The following is a 19119-nucleotide window of genomic DNA, read 5'->3' on the forward strand; positions in this document are numbered from 1 at the left end:
TGGGACGGCGTAGGGAATAGAGACATTCAATGGTGCTATCGTCTCAGGAAAGCGTGGACAGATCCAGACCTGTTCTACTCAACCAAACCCCAGGAGGTGTGTCACACCAACACACACGTGCACACTAAATGTGACGGGTGCTACTTGGGTGCTATTCTAACTGTAGGCCATGCTGCTTCTTGGATGACCAGTAAAAGGCAACACAGCTCTCACACTTGGTATGCATGCCTCTCTTTACATACACACAAACACACACACAGCCTCACCAGCAGAAGTGTGAATGCACGGTGCCGCGAGAAGAAAGATAATGTTCTGAATCATTGACCTACACCGCTGAGCTACTCTCGCCCTAAAGTGGAGCGCCATAGTCATTGGCATCAGCCATTTTTCCCCTCAAGGTGATTAGTTTAAAATGTGAGCCAGCCTTGAGGATGCTTACCCGCAACTGTGCCGAAAAGCTTGGGCGCCAACAGATTACACAGCCCTCCGCCATGTTTGCTCAGTTGTTTGTTCTTTATTGTAGGCGGCGACATCGGCTCGCCGCTTCTGGTGCTCCTGTCCTAGAAGATTGCGCTACGTTTGTTTTTCTGGGAGGCCCCACCCTTTGTTCGCAGTCTGAACGTTTCCCCACCACGTTTTGCTACACGGCCATCTACTGTCAACGGCCCCTTCCGGAGCGAGGACGCCGCACAAGTCGCTCGTCTGTCGCTCGCACTGTCTAGCATGTGCCTTAACATATTTGATAATTAACGAGGGTGTCTTGGGCTAAATTGACACTGCGAGGTGTAAAAGTGGCCCATTCCGATGTAGTCCTTATATGGTGACGTATTGACCTGAATATAAGACAACTATAAATAAAATTAGGACCATTTTTTGAAAACAGAAGAAAATACTTTTTAGTCATGATTTAAATACTTGTCAAATATTTCTAAAGATTACGATATGAGAATTACATTACTATGATATAGTAAAATGACATAATGTTTTGATGTTAATCAACTCCATAAGGATTTTGCTCCATTGGTCAACATTACTGCGAAAAAAAATTGCGTCGTAACTCCTACCTTGAAACACTTTTTTGCGTATGCGAGTGAATGGAAGAAAAGCTCAGACTCACTTGGTGGAGTCATGTGTCGCCACCTGTTGATTGGCATGCAAAAATCCCAGAGCCCGACTAGTAAAAATGTTTTTGACTTTTGTTTCAAAGTAAAAGGGCGTCTTATATTTACACCAAAATGCGGCTGACTTGTCATGTAATGTTCAATGTCACCGATTTTGATCGTATGTACTGAACACCCAAAATAACTGGCATGCGTCTAAAAAGCCATTTAAAAGTACGCTTCTCAAAACAGATGGCCCTTAGATTTAAGTGAACAATAAAATATCTATTTACCACTATTAAACATTATGTACCATTTAATTGACTTTTATACCCTGAGCTTTAAAAGATGCTAACCTCGGCTAAAGTCATTTTACATAATAACCGGTCTAGTCTTTGGTTTACTTGGGTGGGTTTTTTTTTTAAATTGTACATCCTGTTGACGCTGCATTGTTTGGCAGATAACTTGCAACTGATTTAGGTTTCCACATTTTGCGTTTTTTTCATGCTTATTCAAATTGTGCCGCTTTGGGAGTAAAACATCGGAAGTGCTGAAAACATCTAGCAAGGTAATTTAAATGTGTGTGCTTATAATGAGTCCAGCCTGCAGCATTTTAAGTGTTCTATAATGTACGCTCCAAGGGCCACATGCGACATGCCAAGTTGCTCCTGGTACAGAAAAAGTTCCTTAATAATCGCTCATAATAATTATAATGTATTTTTAGCGTTTTGTTGGCGAGTTATTCGTAGGCCGTTCTAGGCAGTGCCCCATCACATTTTGGGTTTTCATTTCCACCCGATCAACTTCGCTTCTTCTATTTTCTCACCCTGGAGCACTGTGAGGCACCCACAAGTACACCGCCCAGCCCCCCACCCCTACAAATACAAAGATATGGCCATACTTATGCAAGCTGTGTTCAGACCACTGCAGAGAGCGAGGAACCGAAGCTACCTCAGCGTGATTTGTTGTCAACTTGTTTACTCGGTACTCAAGCAGTATTTTTTTAAAGAGCTAAAATACTGTCACATTACCGTCGGTACCCCCCCCCCCCCCCTCATAGCTTCTTCATTGCATTTAATTTCCCGACATTTTGTGCGCCATGTGACACATTGTTCTGCTTTGACAGATGTCATCTCATGTATTTATTGTAGCTAAATTAACATGGCTTTATTCTTTTGTCCCTTTTTTTCCCAACATATTTTGGAAGCCTGGACAGTGCGTAGCATTTGTGTAGCAGGTTGTCGGGGGGGGGGGTGTCAGAGGAAGCGTAGGGTTTACTGGTCTCTCAGGTTCAACACAACATGCACCCCTTTTCTTTTTTTTCAGCTTTTCTATTTATTTCCCCGCTGTCTTTTTTTTAAAATCATTTTGTTGTGGTGACGAGGTTGTTGCATACTGGAACTTGTGCAGGAACAGGGCCAGACCTTTTTGTTATGTTGCCAAAAGACCTTGGAATTGGAACCAAGTTTGGGAATAAAAACATGGGTAGTTTAAATGTCATACATTGTTAGATTCCTTTTCTTATGACGGTAGCCAGTTTGGACTAACAACCAATTTTTGTCTGGTAGTTGAGACAATTTAGTCCAGTATGCAGAGGGAGAGTTTCCTGTTCTTCCCGACCTTTTCTCTTTTTTGCCACTCTTAAATTACAGTACCGGTAGTCTTTCCTGTTGGCTGTTCATTTTGAAATATTTAACACATGACAGCCTGTTATTGTGACCTTTTAGTGCAAGTTATATTTCAAATGGAATCTCTTACTGTATTTCTCAAATGCACTGCTGTGATATACTTGAATAAAAGGTGCAAAACTGTAAAAAAAAAAACCTGTAAAAATGCTTTTTCATTTTATTTGCGGCAATGGGGAATAGTGGAACCTACAAAGTCAAGAACATTGTCATAACAAAACAGAATCTTTCCCCAAGAAACGAAAGTGAGGTTCACACAATGATTTTGTAAATCTGAAGAGAGGTTTTTATCTGTCACAGACTCCACACTTTCAAGAGGCTTTTCTCACCTGTTTGTACCTGTTTTTGTGTATTTGGGAAGTCCCATAAGTGAAATGTGAAAACACCATTTATAAACAATCTCACCTTCTTTCAAACTTGTTCAAAACGAGTCGTTTGGAATCTCAGACTTTGGTGACATACAGTCGTGGTCAAAAGTTTACATACACTTGTAAAGAACGTAATGTCATGGCTGTCTTGAGTTTCCAATCATTTCTACAACTCTTATTTTTTTGTGATAGAGTGATTGGAGCACATACTTGTTGGTCACAAAAAATATTCATGAAGTTTGGTCCTTTTATGAATTTATTATGGGTCTATCTGACCACAGAACTTTCCTCCAAAAGGTCTTATCTTTGTCCATGTGATGTCAGTTGAAACAAAAATTTAGCTGTTTGGCCACAATACCCAGCAATATGTTTGGAGGAGAAAAGGTGAGGCCTTTAATCCCAGGAACACCATTCCTACCGTCAAGCATGGTGGTGGTAGTATTATGCTCTGGGCCTGTTTTGCTGCCAGTGAAACTTGCCAAGGGACATGTAACCAAATATTAACATTGCTGTATGTATACTTTTGACCGAGCAGATTTGGTCACATTTTCAGTAGACCCATAATAAATTCATAAAAGAACCAAACTTCATGAATGTTTTTTGTGACCAACAAGTATGTGCTCCAATCACTATCACAAAAAATAAGAGTTGTAGAAATTATTGGAAACTCAAGACAGCCATGACATTAAGTTCTTTACAAGTGTATGTAAACTTTTGACCACGACTGTATACCGACTTGCCTATGCCATAGTTACGTCAGCACTATCTCCATATGTGGTGTAGAGGTTTACCAAAGAGCTTGGTGCAAGGCTGCCATTTGTATTCAGTTGTAGTCAGTAAGTTCCTTCTTTTTCCTCAATCCTCTTAGTGTGGTGCCAACTGGTTCGTACATGCACATGCATGCTAAAATGTTCCACTGTTGCCATTTCTAATTCAAAGTACCGTAGAGTTCTAACATATCTGTAAGTGCACTCCATATGCACGGGTCCCAGCTATTTGGCGCAATTCCTAACTACAACATGGCTGACTGATTGGAGACACATTCTGAAGAGAGTCTTTCAAATTGCTTGTGAATAAGCGAAAATCAGGTTGGAGTAATGGAGCATCTCAGTTTTACCGCAAAATGCAAGTTTACTTACCACACTTTTTAGGACTACAGAGCACACCTAAATAAAAGCCACACCCACCGAATTTTGGGGCAAATGTTATTGTGTGCATATTGGCCGCACACGTCTATAAGCCGCAGGTGTTCACATTGAAACTTGAAATACTTACACCGGCGCTTATGTTCATTCACAAATATAACAAAACAAAGCCTGTAACACGATATACAGAAAGTACCCTACTGGGGAAGTCATTGAGCGCCATCTTCGCCCAAATCCACTGAAGTTTTCTTCTCCGGCATGAGGCGGTTGTCTTTCAGGGCCTGTTAGTTGTGGTTGATTTCTGTTTCGTGCAGCACCGGTTTCCTTTTTGCAATAGCTGAGTCAATCGCCTTTGGCTTTGGGGCTGCGTCTTGTGCATTTCGTAGTTTCTTCTCCATGACGAGGGTGGGTCAATAACGTGCTAAATGGCTTACTGAATAATTGTGTGAATGCGTTTGATTTGATGTAAATTATTTCATTGGTGTGATGAGACAAGGCAACATTTACTGGCTGCATGTGAAGCTTGTAAACATGGAAAAATCCAAAAATTAGACACATTATGGTATAAAGCACATAGTTCAAAGCGTAAGAAAAAAGTAGCGGCTTATAATTTTTCTATTCCAAGATGGTGCTGATGTTTTTGGTTCGTGCCCATTCAAGACGGGTGACACTTTTGTGACTTCTGCTGTGCTTTTTTTGTGAACTTACGGATCTTCCTCAGGGGAGCCTTTTGGCCATGGCCATGTTTGCACCAGAGAACAGCTGCTGGCTCTCGGCCACACTGGAGTCTTGCTGAAGAGCCCGAAGGAGATGCAAAGGAAGAGATGGGGTTGCGGAGCTAGTGCCGGGATGGACAAGCTTTACAATGCCCTGGACAAATTCTCGCTCATTCGTGCTGACTGGACATTCGCTGAGAGCTAGTGGGCAGCCTAGGATAGAGTCGGCTCTCTTGGTTTGCTTCGTTTGGTCTGTTCCTATCGCTACACCTGTCGCTGACCGTGCGGCCCTCTACCACAGCAGAGGCCACCAAGGTGTATATAGGTATTGTAATTGTGTTTTTGTTGTTTGTCTGCGCATGATGAGATCGTATGTGTGCAATAATCTTTCTTGCAATTTTTTTAGTTTTTCTTTTGTAGCTGCATGTCGAAATGGTGCTGCTGAAGCGGCAGCCGCTTGCATCAGTTCTGTGCTCTTGTAATGTATTTAATGTCCTTTGTGTTGTTTAAGGTTTCCCCACTTGTTTTTCACCTTACTTTTTGTGGACTGTTGGTATCAGCACTTTAACTACATCATTTCCCTATTGTGGGAAAATTACAGTCTATCCTACCCTATCCTAAATCACAGAAGTTTTGGCAACGTGACCACCAATATGTCACTGCAGTAAAGTATAGTTGTTGACTATTTGATTTTGAGGTTATTAATAGATATTTCTGCAAACTTAAACTAGTATAATACCTATATTTTGAAAAAAACGCCGCAGAGTAGTGAACGAAGTTGACTTTTGGCAAATGCGCTAACAGATCAAGCTGCTCAATAACTCGGGCAATGATAATTGGTATTGATGGGGTCCTGGGACTAGTCGACTGAAAAATGCCAAACTAAAAAAAATGATGTGGTTGGTGTGAACATGGACTTCGAAAATCTAATAAGTGAAGTAGAGGTTAGTTGCTCTGAAATCAAGCTAAGACCTATGTCATGTGAACCTAGATCGAAGGTTGGCAACGCGCGGCTCTCGAGCCACAGGCGGCTCTTTAGCGCCGCCCTAGTGGCTCCCTGGAGCTTTTTCAAAAATGTATGAAAATGGAAAAAAATATATATTTTTTGTTTCAACATTGTTTTTGTAGGAGGACAAACATGACACAAACCTTCCTAATTGTTAGAAATCCCACTGTTTATATTAAACATGCTTCAGGGTATTTGGCGCTGCCATTTTGTCCTAATTTCGAATGTCCTTGAACGCACCGTAGTTTGTTTACATGTACAACTTTCCTTGATGCTGCCACAATGAGACGTGTTTTATACCACTCCTTTGTCTATTTGTCCACCAAACTTTGTATGCTGTGCGTAAATGCACAAAGGTGAGCTTTGTTGATGTTATTGACTTGTGTGCAGTGCTAATCAGGCATATTTGGTGACTGCCTGACTGCAAGCTAATCGATGCTAACATGCTATTTATGCTAGCTGTATGTACAGATTGCATCATAATGGCTCATATTTGAGGTATATTTGAGGTCATTTTAGTTGCAGTTTCCTTGAACTTGAACACACTCATCTTTACCTTTGGCCACTTTAAGCCTGTAATTTCCAGAAGTTATCACACCCTCTGAAAATCCCCTGTTTTAGTAATGTTTTCCTATGTTGTAAAAATGTCTAGAATAAATATTACATTTCAACATTTCTGTCAACGAAGATTTGCGTCAGCCTGCGACACACAGTCATTTTGATAGTAGGCTAATATAACTAATATTAACACTTATATAAAACTTTACATTTTTTGCGGCTCCAGACAGATTGTTTTTTTGGTTCAGTATGGCTCTTTCAACATTTTGGCCCTAGATAAATATATTCCAGAAGGAGTGATAACTCGGGAGCCATAGGCTTTCATGAATAGTTTTGATGGTAAATATTGAACATGTTCATACTACTGTGATAAATGGTTTGTGGCTACATCATCACTAAAAGAAAAAGCAAAATGTTCCAGTAAACAATGACAACACAATTATTTTTTCTATATTGATTATATTTTAGTAGTAATTGTTCGAGGGGTTTTTTTGGATACAGATTTACAGACGTACAATTTTTTTTTTTAAGAAAAAAAACATTTGATACAGAATTGCCTTCCTGGTTTTCAAAATATACATTTGTCCTTCCTGTATTTAAAGAAGCCCATCTACCTACAGTACTTACAATGGTGGTGGGTTGCAATGGCCCTTGTATCAAAAACAAACAAGGCAGAAAGAAGGGAGGTAAGGAAAAAAAAGAAAAGATATATGATAAGTCACATGTGATTATTGTGCTTTTCCCCCAAAGTAGTCCTCTGATCAGCGGGGTGGAGGGGGAACATCCTGAAGAACACCTGACATGTTAGTCCTTATGGATACAAGTCCTTCCCCTCCCATCCTCTAGATGTCACTAATGGGACTTGAAACATTTAGCGACTACAAATAAATAGGATGGAGAACTAAGGTAGTTTACTAAGAGGGTCCCTGCGCCTGGTGATGCAATGATGGACCACTGACGTGACAAGTCCAGTACATTCTGCACAGGGTGTTTTTAGAAGGGGCTGGGGGCATGATGCTAGCGTCCTCAAACGAGCGCCAGACCAAAGCTACACCGTGTCTCACAAGCAGCGGAGGATCCCTGGCTGGTGTGTCTTTGGCACGACTGCGTGGTGTTGGTGCATCAGCTGCTCTGGATGTACTTCTTGATGACCACGCAGCCGTGTCTGAAGAGCGGGCACGGCAGCGACTGCAGCAGCGTCCACGTGTTGGTGTAGAGGTCAAACGTCTCCATGTTGCCCAACGCCGGACCCTCGCTGCTGACGATTCCGCCTGTGGCGTAGATCTTCCCGTCCAGGATCACGGCGCTGTGAGTACACACGTTTTGTGCTTTTACATGTCAGCTGGGATCAGTTTTATACAAAATCAGGTTTAAGGGAGCGGTGCAAATGTCCATTCTCATTTTACCCGCTAAAAAAACGAATGTAGGTCAAATGGTCATTGTGCGTATTCTTTACAAGGCCTCACTTCTTTTTACACTTGTGTACCAGCTAAGCCACTTAGAAAAAAAGACAAAGTTAAGCCTGTTTGTAGCTTTATTAAAAGCAATAATGAAGGCCACAGCTTGACCCGGGAACAGATTATTCTACTTCTATTATTTCCTACGGGAGGAGAAGTGTTGAAAAATGAGGAGTGTGAGAAGGGCTTGCATCTATGAGCAGAAGCTAAACATTACGTTTGTCCTGCGGGGCGGACATAAACATGAATGAAAAAAAAAATCACATTCTTGTCAATGTGTTTATTTGATAGAAGTCTGTGTGCAGAGAGGATTAAAAACTTTGGGCCGTAAACAGATTAAAGCTTTATCCTCCTATTGGTCCTACAGCAACGCACACACACTCCTAAATGCTGCTGGAAGTGGAAAAGATGATTACATGAAAGCTTAAATCAAGCCACAGAAGAAGCTTCTGTGTGGAGAGCGTGCAGCTTCCCCTGTAGGAAGCAGCTACTCTCCTCCTGCCACATTTTTTGATTTCATTATTTCCTGCACGGAAGCACGCATGTTCTACTTCCTCCACTTTTTGTGTATGACCTTTGTCCACAAGCAACACACTGGCAAGCTAATGTGCGCTAAAAAAAGGCTGAAAAAGCGCCAAAAGACAACATGTCGATATGTCTCTCCTGCCTTGGCAAGACTGGCACCACCTAGTCTCCAAGGCCATAAGTACAATACAACGTCTGAGGTCGTCAAACGATACCTCCAGCAAAGCAACCTGTCAGTGATGGAGATCACTGCCTTGCTGTCATGAGACTGCAAACGGCCCTGCACTGGCGTTTGGACACCCTTATTTTATGCATGAATATCCTCACTTTCCAATTATTATTTATTTGTATTATTCATGCATGGATATCCTCACTTTCCAATTATTATTTTTTTAAATTATTTATGCATGAATATCGTCACTTTCCAATTATTTATTTATATTATTTATGCATGAATATCGTCACTTTCCAATTATTTATTTTTATTATTCATGCATGGATATCGTCACTTTCCAAATATTATTTACTGGCAAACTTTGGTAAGGAAATCAAATATCACAATAATTTACAAAAGTATACTGTAGTATCAGAATTCTTTGATACAAAATTGCAGATATGTCCAAATAAAGAAGGGAAATTAGTATAAAAATCTTTCATACATTTTTTATTAAGCAATGAAAAAAAAAAATTAGTAGAGACCATTTTTTGTTAAACTAGAAAGTCAAATTTTTGTAAATATATGAAATGAATAATGTGAAACTTTCAAATAATAAACTTTAATGTAAGAGTAACATACAATTATTAGAATATTAATAAACAAAAATATATAACGGTACTCAATAATTTATGTGGAAGAAGGTAATGTGTGGGTGTGTATTTATATATATATATATATATATATATATATATATATATATATATATATATATATATATATATATATATATATATATATATATATATATATATATATATATATATATATAATGTATATAAATATATAGATAGATATATATAATTGAAAACGAGAAATTCAAAAATTATTAAACTTTAATGTGAGAATAACATGAAATATAGTAAAAATTAAATAAAACAATTTGGCTAGAACTGGGATGCATAAGAAATTAAAATTAATCTATACAAATAATATACAGCTAATAAATAACTTAAAGGGGAGCTGGAGCTGCACTTTTTTGGAATTTCATTCACAATAATTATGAGAGATGAGAACACACGTCTTTTTTTACATGATTTTAAAGATGATAAAAAACGCTTGTAGGATGCAGGTACTGGTGTAGCCTTCAAAGTCCTCTAAAACAACTTCTGAACCCTCCGACATTTTTTATACACACTGCAAGTATATATATAATGTAGTAACAGACACGTTCATAACAATATGTAATATGTTCAATATTTACTGTATTCTGACTTTTTATATATACAGGTAAAAGCCAGTAAATTAGAATATTTTGAAAAACTTGATTTATTTCAGTAATTGCATTCAAAAGGTGTAACTTGTACATTATATTTATTCATTGCACACAGACTGATGCATTCAAATGTTTATTTCATTTAATTTTGATGATTTGAAGTGGCAACAAATGAAAATCCAAAATTCCGTGTGTCACAAAATTAGAATATTACTTAAGGCTAATACAAAAAAGGGATTTTTAGAAATGTTGGCCAACTGAAAAGTATGAAAATGAAAAATATGAGCATGTACAATACTCAATACTTGGTTGGAGCTCCTTTTGCCTCAATTACTGCGTTAATGCGGCGTGGCATGGAGTCGATGAGTTTCTGGCACTGCTCAGGTGTTATGAGAGCCCAGGTTGCTCTGATAGTGGCCTTCAACTCTTCTGCGTTTTTGGGTCTGGCATTCTGCATCTTCCTTTTCACAATACCCCACAGATTTTCTATGGGGCTAAGGTCAGGGGAGTTGGCGGGCCAATTTAGAACAGAAATACCATGGTCCGTAAACCAGGCACGGGTAGATTTTGCGCTGTGTGCAGGCACCAAGTCCTGTTGGAACTTGAAATCTCCATCTCCATAGAGCAGGTCAGCAGCAGGAAGCATGAAGTGCTCTAAAACTTGCTGGTAGACGGCTGCGTTGACCCTGGAAAAAAGAGCTGGACTGCTGCTGAGTGGTCCAAAGTCATGTTTTCTGACGAAAGCAAATTTTGCATTTCCTTTGGAAATCGAGGTCCCAGAGTCTGGAGGAAGACAGGAGAGGCACAGGATCCACGTTGCCTGAAGTCTAGTGTAAAGTTTCCACCATCAGTGATGGTTTGGGGTGCCATGTCATCTGCTGGTGTCGGTCCACTCTGTTTCCTGAGATCCAGGGTCAACGCAGCCGTCTACCAGCAAGTTTTAGAGCACTTCATGCTTCCTGCTGCTGACCTGCTCTATGGAGATGGAGATTTCAAGTTCCAACAGGACTTGGCGCCTGCACACAGCGCAAAATCTACCCGTGCCTGGTTTACGGACCATGGTATTTCTGTTCTAAATTGGCCCGCCAACTCCCCTGACCTTAGCCCCATAGAAAATCTGTGGGGTATTGTGAAAAGGAAGATGCAGAATGCCAGACCCAAAAACGCAGAAGAGTTGAAGGCCACTATCAGAGCAACCTGGGCTCTCATAACACCTGAGCAGTGCCAGAAACTCATCGACTCCATGCCACGCCGCATTAACGCAGTAATTGAGGCAAAAGGAGCTCCAACCAAGTATTGAGTATTGTACATGCTCATATTTTTCATTTTCATACTTTTCAGTTGGCCAACATTTCTAAAAATCCCTTTTTTGTATTAGCCTTAAGTAATATTCTAATTTTGTGACACACGGAATTTTGGATTTTCATTTATTGCCACTTCAAATCATCAAAATTAAATGAAATAAACATTTGAATGCATCAGTCTGTGTGCAATGAATAAATATAATGTACAAGTTACACCTTTTGAATGCAATTACTGAAATAAATCAAGTTTTTCAAAATATTCTAATTTACTGGCTTTTACCTGTATACATATATACAGTCTGACGCATTTATTTCCGTTTCCATAGCAGCGCACGTCTCACTTCCAGCAACAAATGTTTGTTCCTACTTCCGGAAACAAACGCAAATGTGATCTAATCTACTCCGCAGCAAGGAAAGTCGCAAGGTTATGTCATCACCTCATTTGCATAATTTATGGCAATGGATGGTGTAGAAATCAGGGGTAGGGAACCTACGGCTCTCGAGCCAGATGTGGCTCTTTTGATGACTGCATCTGGCTCTCAGATAAATCTTAGCTGACATTGCTTAACATGATGATTAATGAATAATTACACTGGTAATCACAGGGTTAAAAATAACGTTCAAAATATAAAACATTCTCATGCATTTTAATCCATCCATCCGTTTTCTACTGCACCTGTTCAAGAAGTCGCATTAATGGTAAGAAGTATTTTTATTATTATTGGTTAGCTTCAGAATAACAATGTTATTAAAAAGAATAAGAGACTTATTGTACTCTAAAAATGTTGGTCTTACTTAAACGCATTTAGTTGTATTAAGTGTAAAAAAATATTATATGGCTCTCACGGAAATACATTTTAAAAAGTGTGGCTTTCATGGCTCTCAGCCAAAAAGGTTCCCGACCCCTGCTGTAGAAGATACAAAAGTGAGTAAAAAATATGTATACCGGTAATTATGATTAAAACTGCAGATTACCTTTCTTCTTTTGTTTCTTAGTTATTTTTTTAATCAATTTTGTTCTGCATTGATAAAAGTATCAAATTTGATGAAAAGAATGGAGGGTTGTGATTAGAGATGTCCGATAATCGGGTGTTACCATTTAGTGGTCAATTGTACGACATATGTACTGTACTGTGCAATCTACTCGTACAAGTTTCAATCAATCAATCAAAAACAAGGTTTTCCAAAATAAGAGAACAACTTCAACTCCAGTTATGGAAAAAAGTGCCAACATGGCACTGCCATATTTATTATTGAAGTCACAAAGTGCATAATTTTTTTTAACATGCCTCAAAACAGCAGCTTGGAATTTGGGACATGCTCTCCCTGAGATAATCCTAATACCCACTACAATGGGAAATACTATACTTTGACTTTCACAAAGTGCATTATTTTTTATTTTTTTTAAACATGCCTCAAAACAACAGCTACAAAAACAATGAAGGCACACATCTTCAGTCTAGGGCTGCAACAACTAATCGATTAAAATCGATTATTAAAATAGTTGCCGATTAATTTAGTCATCGATTCGTTGGATATATGCTATGATACGATACCGTGCTCCTAGGCCTTCTACACAAGGATACGGACCCCTCTGTGTACCAAGACGAGATAGACATATTTATTAGGTGGTATCTTATTAGGTGGTGTGATACCAACCATCTTATTCTAAATGTGACCAAGACACAGGAAATGGTTTTGGATCCGAGAAAAGTGACTGACCATGGTCATCAAAAATCAGGAAATCACCCAGGTATCCTCATATAAATATTTAGGGGTTCATATTGATAATCTTCTCTGCTGGAAGACACATATTGACAAACTGTGCAATAGACTGCAACAGAGGCTATATTTTTTGCGAAGATTAATATTGTACGGCGTAAGCACCCACATCATGATGATTTTCTACCGTGCCATTGTAGAGAGCATCATTAGATACGGGATCACCTCATGGTTTGGCAACCTAACCGTTAAACTAAAAAGCAAACTGGCCGGCATGCATAAAACAGCAATGAAAATTGTTGGGAGGAAAGAATATGAGCCTATACAGAGCATCTATGAGCAGGCAGTTAGGAAAAAAGCTAAGAAAATTATTTCCAACTCACAACACCCACTCTTCCCTGAATATAGAACCCTGCCATCAGGGAGAAGACTCCGGGTCCCACTATGCAAATCTAACCGCCTTAAATTATCATTTGTCCCAGCCTCCATTAAGCTGACCAACAAGGTGCAATAGAATGTTAATACATAGGTTAGCACTTTTTTAGCACATAGCACTTTAGCACATAGCACTTTAGCACACAGCACTTTATCCATGAGCTCTAGTGCAATGCACACTGGTACTTTATCTTTATCTCCATACTGTAGATTTTATGCCTACATCAAAGTGCCACCTATGTCTATCAAGCTCCATGTTCTGATGTTTAAATGTTAGTTGTCTGGTTGTGGTTGTGTCTGTGCTTGTGTTTTTGTTCTGTTGTTTTTGTGTATGTTAAGAAAGCAATGATGCACTGTGCCCAAGACAAATTTCCCCGCGGGGACAATAAAGTTGAACCTTTAACCTTGAACCTTGCATGCGCATAGGTTTTTTTGTTTTGTTTTTTAATAACATTTTATTTTATTTATATATTTTTTTTTTAATAAACCTTTATTTATAAACTGCAACATTTACAAACAGCTGAGTAAACAATAATCAAAATAAGTATGGTGCCAGTATGCTGTTTTTTTTCAATAAAATACTGGATAGGATAGAAATGTAGTTTGTCTCTTTTATCCGATTATTAATCGATTAATCAAAGTAATAATCGACAGATTAATCAATTATCAAATTAATCGTTAGTTGCAGCCCTACTTCAGTCCAGAGTATACTAGAGCATACTTGCCAACCTTGAGACCGCCGATTTCGGGAGATGGGGGGTGGTAGCGGAGGGGGGGGGGTGTATATTGTAGCGTCCCGGAAGAGTTTGTGCTGCAAGGGGTTCTGGGTATTTGTTCTGTTGTGTTTATGTTGTGCTACGGTGCGGATGTTCTTCGAAATGTGTTTGTCATTTGTTTGGTGTGGGTTCACAGTGTGGCGCATATTTGTAACATTGTTAAAGTTGTTTATACGGTCACCCTCAGTGTGACCTGTATGGCTGTTGATCAAGTATGCTTTGCCTTCACTTATGTGTGTGTAAAAGCTGCATATATTATGTGACTGGGCTGGAACGCTGTTTGTATGGAGTAAAAGCGGACGTGACGACAGGTTGTAGAGGACGCTAAAGGCAGTGCCTTTAAGGCACGCCCCCAATAATGTTGTCCAGGTGGAAATCGGGAGAAATTCGGGAGAATGGTTGCCCCGGGAGATTTTTGGGAGGGGCACTGAAATTCGGGAGTCTCCCGGGGAAAATCGGGAGGTTGAAACCGATACCGATAATTTCCGATATTACATTTTAAAGCATTTATCGGCCGATAATGTCGGCAGGCCGATATTATCAGACATTACTAGTTATGATATTCACTAACGAACCATATCTAATGACTGGCTCATCAACAAGAACGATGGAATTGGGACGTTGCAGTGATTTATATTAGCTTGACATGACAGTGAAGACATTTTTGCATCTCGCTCTTTAAGCCCAGGTGGAAACAGTGGCAGCTTTGCACATGTGCATTTCATTTGCAGCCTGGAGGCGTGTGGGTCACCTCTCTGCACTGACATGACGAGCTAGCTACATGTTCAACTTTTGTCACAGACACACATAAGGAGGTGAGTACATTTTCAACTGTGTACAGTAGGCAAATCCAATTAGGTGATATATTTAAGTGTGACCGTAAAGAAACATTTGCATTTAAAATTCCAGTCTGAACTTCTGGTCAGGAACACGGAAATTCTGACTCTTCACTACAAATGGAACACACCATAAAAGTCTAGACGACAAATGATTTGCGCATGTGCAATTCCCTCCCTGTGAGGTTCACCAGCTGACCGGCAGCACCTGTCCCTGCTTGTTGATGACGCCCCTCCACCTCAGTCTCCAAGACTCAAAAAAGTCTCCAATTACACTGGAAGAAGTAGCTAGATTTGTCGCTAGTAGCTGTAGACCAAAAAAAGTAGCCAAGAGGACTGGAAAGCCACCACATTTAGCGACAAAGTCTCAAAGTTGGGAACACTGTTGTAATCATGGCAGACTTGGTAACAGACAGTGAAGACGACTATTTTTGGACAAATGAGGATTCACAACCTTATCTTTTTTAACCTGAACATACGGAGGATGAACTGCTGCTTACAGAAGCGAGCACAAAGAGAAGGTGAAACTGAGGCCGATAGAGTGAGGTCGGTGTGACAGAGAGCTCTAAATGTGGAATTTGGAGACAAGCTATTTTGACATAATTGGAGTGCTTACCCAAAATAAGCTGGAAAAAACGTGCCCGGCAAGCTGGACAAACTGTCCATCGAGTGAGTCACTTTTTAAAATCGATCATGATACACGCAGCACGTCATGCGCGTTGTTACAACTTCAGTACATACACTGTCTGGCTAGCTGTGTACAAACAAAACATAAAATGTTAGCTAATACTTTACAGATACTGTAATATGATTGTTCATGTTTTTCAGTCAGTACAGATTGGTGTTCTATCGTAGTTGATGTAGAAGCTATCTTATTTCTTGCTGTAGTTAGCTTTTACAGCTAATACCAAAGCACGCCGATGTGTTACTACGCTAGAAAAAGAGTTCCTCAGTGTTCACTCTTACAATAACAATGTTGCTACAGTTTGGTATTATACAAGCTACTGAACATAATGAAGTATTGCTGACGTTTTTTGAAATGTATTTATAAAGTGATTTAGAGGTAGAATTAAATGCTCCCATTAGCTACATTGCTAGCCACCCACAAGCTGATTTGTACATGTTAGAATGCAAAAAAAAAAAAAAATATATTTTGTTTTCTTGTCTCTCATAATGATTGTGAACCACTGTCAAAATTCCCCCCAAAAAGTGCACATCCCCTTTAAATGGAAGAATATAACAAAAAAGTAAAATCAAATAAATGAAAACTTGTATTTAATCTTGACAAAATACAAAACTATGAATTTCAAAAATAACGCAACATATAAAAAGTAAGAATATAAATGCTAAAGAATACTTACAAATCCATTCTTTCTTAAATAGTGACCACAATGGAGTTCTTACATGTCATTTAAAAAGAATATTGAATGTATTGATAAAGTGTGTTACCTGCAGTACTGTCTGGAATGGTTCATGTTGGGCCCCGCCTTGATGTTTCCTTTGTCGGGGTCATAGATGGTGGTGGCCCTGGCGTAGGCTCCTCCCAGGATGTACACCAGACCATTGAGACTCACTGCTGGTGCGTATTTGTTATCTGGAGACAAGCCAGCAGCAGCGTTATTTTTGTGTGTCTGTGACGCACTCTCACACACAACTGCTTTTTCATGTTGGATTTTCCACACATTCTCAAATCCTCTCCCTTCTTCTTCTTGTTGGACACCAAGTGAAGCAAGGAAACGCCAACATGGCGTGAACAACGATGAGTATTTTACACCATGGATTAAGTTGAAGGTGTTTGAAAGCTGATGTGTAGCAAGAGACAACATGTCCTCACTCCCTTTGTTCATACTCTATGATATATACAGTAGTTATATATAGTACAGTACATAATTTATACAGTAGTTTATTATAGTACAGTATATATTTAATATAGTACAATACATAATATATACAGTAGTTTATTATAGTACACTATATAATTAATATAGTACAGTACATACTATATACAGTAGTTAAATATCATACAGTACATCATATATACAGTAGTTTATTATAGTACATTATACAATTGATATAGTACAGTACAAAATATATACGGTATTTAAATATCATACAGTACATAATATATACAGTAGTTTATTATAGTAAAGTATATCATTAATATAGTGCAGAACATAATATATACAGTAGTTTATTATAGTACAATATATACTGTAACTAATATACGACAGTACATATTATATACAGTAGTGTTATTATAGTACAGTATATAATTAATATAGTACAGAACATATTATATCCAGTAGTTCATTATAGTATAGTATATAAGTAATATAGTACAATACATATTATAAATAGTAGTTTATTATAGTACAGTATATAATAAATATAGTACAGTACATAATATATACTGTAGTTTATTATAGTACAGTATATAATTAATATAGTACAGTAAATATATACAGTAGTTTATTACAGTACAGTAAATATTTCTACGTACAGTAGTTTAATATAGTACAGTACATAATATATACAATGGTTTCATGTAGTACAGTATATATAGTAGTTTAATACAGTACAGTACATAATATATACTGTAGTATATAATATATACAGTAGTTTAATATAGTACAGTACAATAATATATGCAGTAGTTTAATATGTTACAGTATATAATATATACAGTAGTTTAATTTATTACAGTACAGTATGTAATATATACAGTAGTTTAATATAGTACAGTACATAATATATAAGTAGTTTATTATAGTACTGTATATAACATTACTATAACAGTATTTAAATATGTTACAGTACATAATATATATACATTATATTATTACAGTACAGTATATAATATATACAGTAGTTTAATATGGTACAGAATATAATATATACAGTATTTGATTACAGTATATAATATATACAGTAGTTTAATGTAGTACAGTATGTAATAGGTTCTGTCATATCTGCTTTTACGTCAACAAATATTAGCCAGATTTACATTTAGATGTACTGTAATAAATTGTCCCCCCGGTCCGTGGGACAATTTTTAAGCGTTGACCGGTCCACAGCTACAAAAAGGTTGGGGACCACTGATCTATATGACAAAAGTGCTACCAAAACTCAACTTTAAACATAATTTAAAAGAACAACCGGATATAAATGTGTCATAAATAAACAAGAACAAACTAATAACAGTACAACATACATTTAAATAACAACAGCAATATGTGTCACAAATAAACAAGAACAAACTAATAACAGTACAACAGCAATATGTGTCACAAATAAACAAGAACAAACTAATAACAGTACAACATACATTTAAATAACAATAGCAATATGAAAAAACTAATCCGTTTTTCCGTTTGAATTTTTTTATTTTCTGTCTACCGTTCATATTTATTTTACCACCATAGAATTTGCTTGGCTGGGTTGGTACAGTGGTGGTGCCATCCACGTTAATGCCCTTGTGTCCTTGGGCAAGATACATTACCTGCCTGATCCCAGTGCCACCTGCACTGGTTTAAATTAAACTAGTTTCATTATGAATATTATTATTATAATTGGCATAACCGTTGATGATGCATATATTTTCTTTAAAAAATGTACATACATTATAAAACAAATTTGTATTATTAGCAATCATTAGCAACATGTACTTATTCTTATATCGTTTTGCTCTATTGTTATAATTGTTATTATTGTACAACGTGCCAGTGGTGACTGTTGGTCTTTCAAGTAGGGCAAACTCATTTTCAATTACTAACGTATAGTCTCCAAAAAACAAATAAAAGACAACATCCTAGAACACGCCTAAAAAACAACAAAGTTAAAATCTGCACGAGTGGTGTACCTAATAATGTGGCCTAACCCCTTACTGTTACTGGCTTCTGCTCAGGCAGATGTGAGCGAGGTTATAGTAGTTATGTAACATTAAAGCACACACACACACACACACACACACACACACACACACACACACACACACACACACACACACACACACACACACACACACACACACACACACACACACACACACACACACAC

General features: G+C 38.1%; 2 protein-coding genes across 8 annotated transcripts in view; one reads left to right on the forward strand and one right to left on the reverse strand.

The window, feature by feature from the left end:
• atad2b (ATPase family AAA domain containing 2B) overlaps window positions 1–2948 on the forward strand; it is a 152732-nt gene extending 149784 nt beyond the window's left edge. For all 4 annotated transcript variants that reach the window (XM_062044939.1, XM_062044940.1, XM_062044942.1 and 1 more), the window contains exon 28: window positions 1–2948. This exon is cut by the window's left edge and continues 173 nt beyond it. The gene's annotated coding sequence lies outside the window, so the exon portion shown is untranslated.
• Window positions 2949–7060: 4112 nt separating this feature from the next.
• Window positions 7061–19119, reverse strand: part of LOC133648655 (kelch-like protein 29) — a 575830-nt gene continuing 563771 nt past the window's right edge. For all 4 annotated transcript variants that reach the window (XM_062044945.1, XM_062044946.1, XM_062044947.1 and 1 more), the window contains 2 exons: window positions 16513–16657; window positions 7061–7884 (listed from right to left, as the gene is read on the reverse strand). In XM_062044945.1, coding sequence (XP_061900929.1) covers window positions 7701–7884; window positions 16513–16657 — 329 coding nt within the window. In that variant the 3' untranslated portion in view covers window positions 7061–7700. The remainder of the gene's footprint in view (window positions 7885–16512; window positions 16658–19119) is intronic.

Source organism: Entelurus aequoreus, linkage group LG04 (genome assembly GCF_033978785.1).
Source record: "Entelurus aequoreus isolate RoL-2023_Sb linkage group LG04, RoL_Eaeq_v1.1, whole genome shotgun sequence".
Taxonomy (NCBI): domain Eukaryota; kingdom Metazoa; phylum Chordata; class Actinopteri; order Syngnathiformes; family Syngnathidae; genus Entelurus; species Entelurus aequoreus.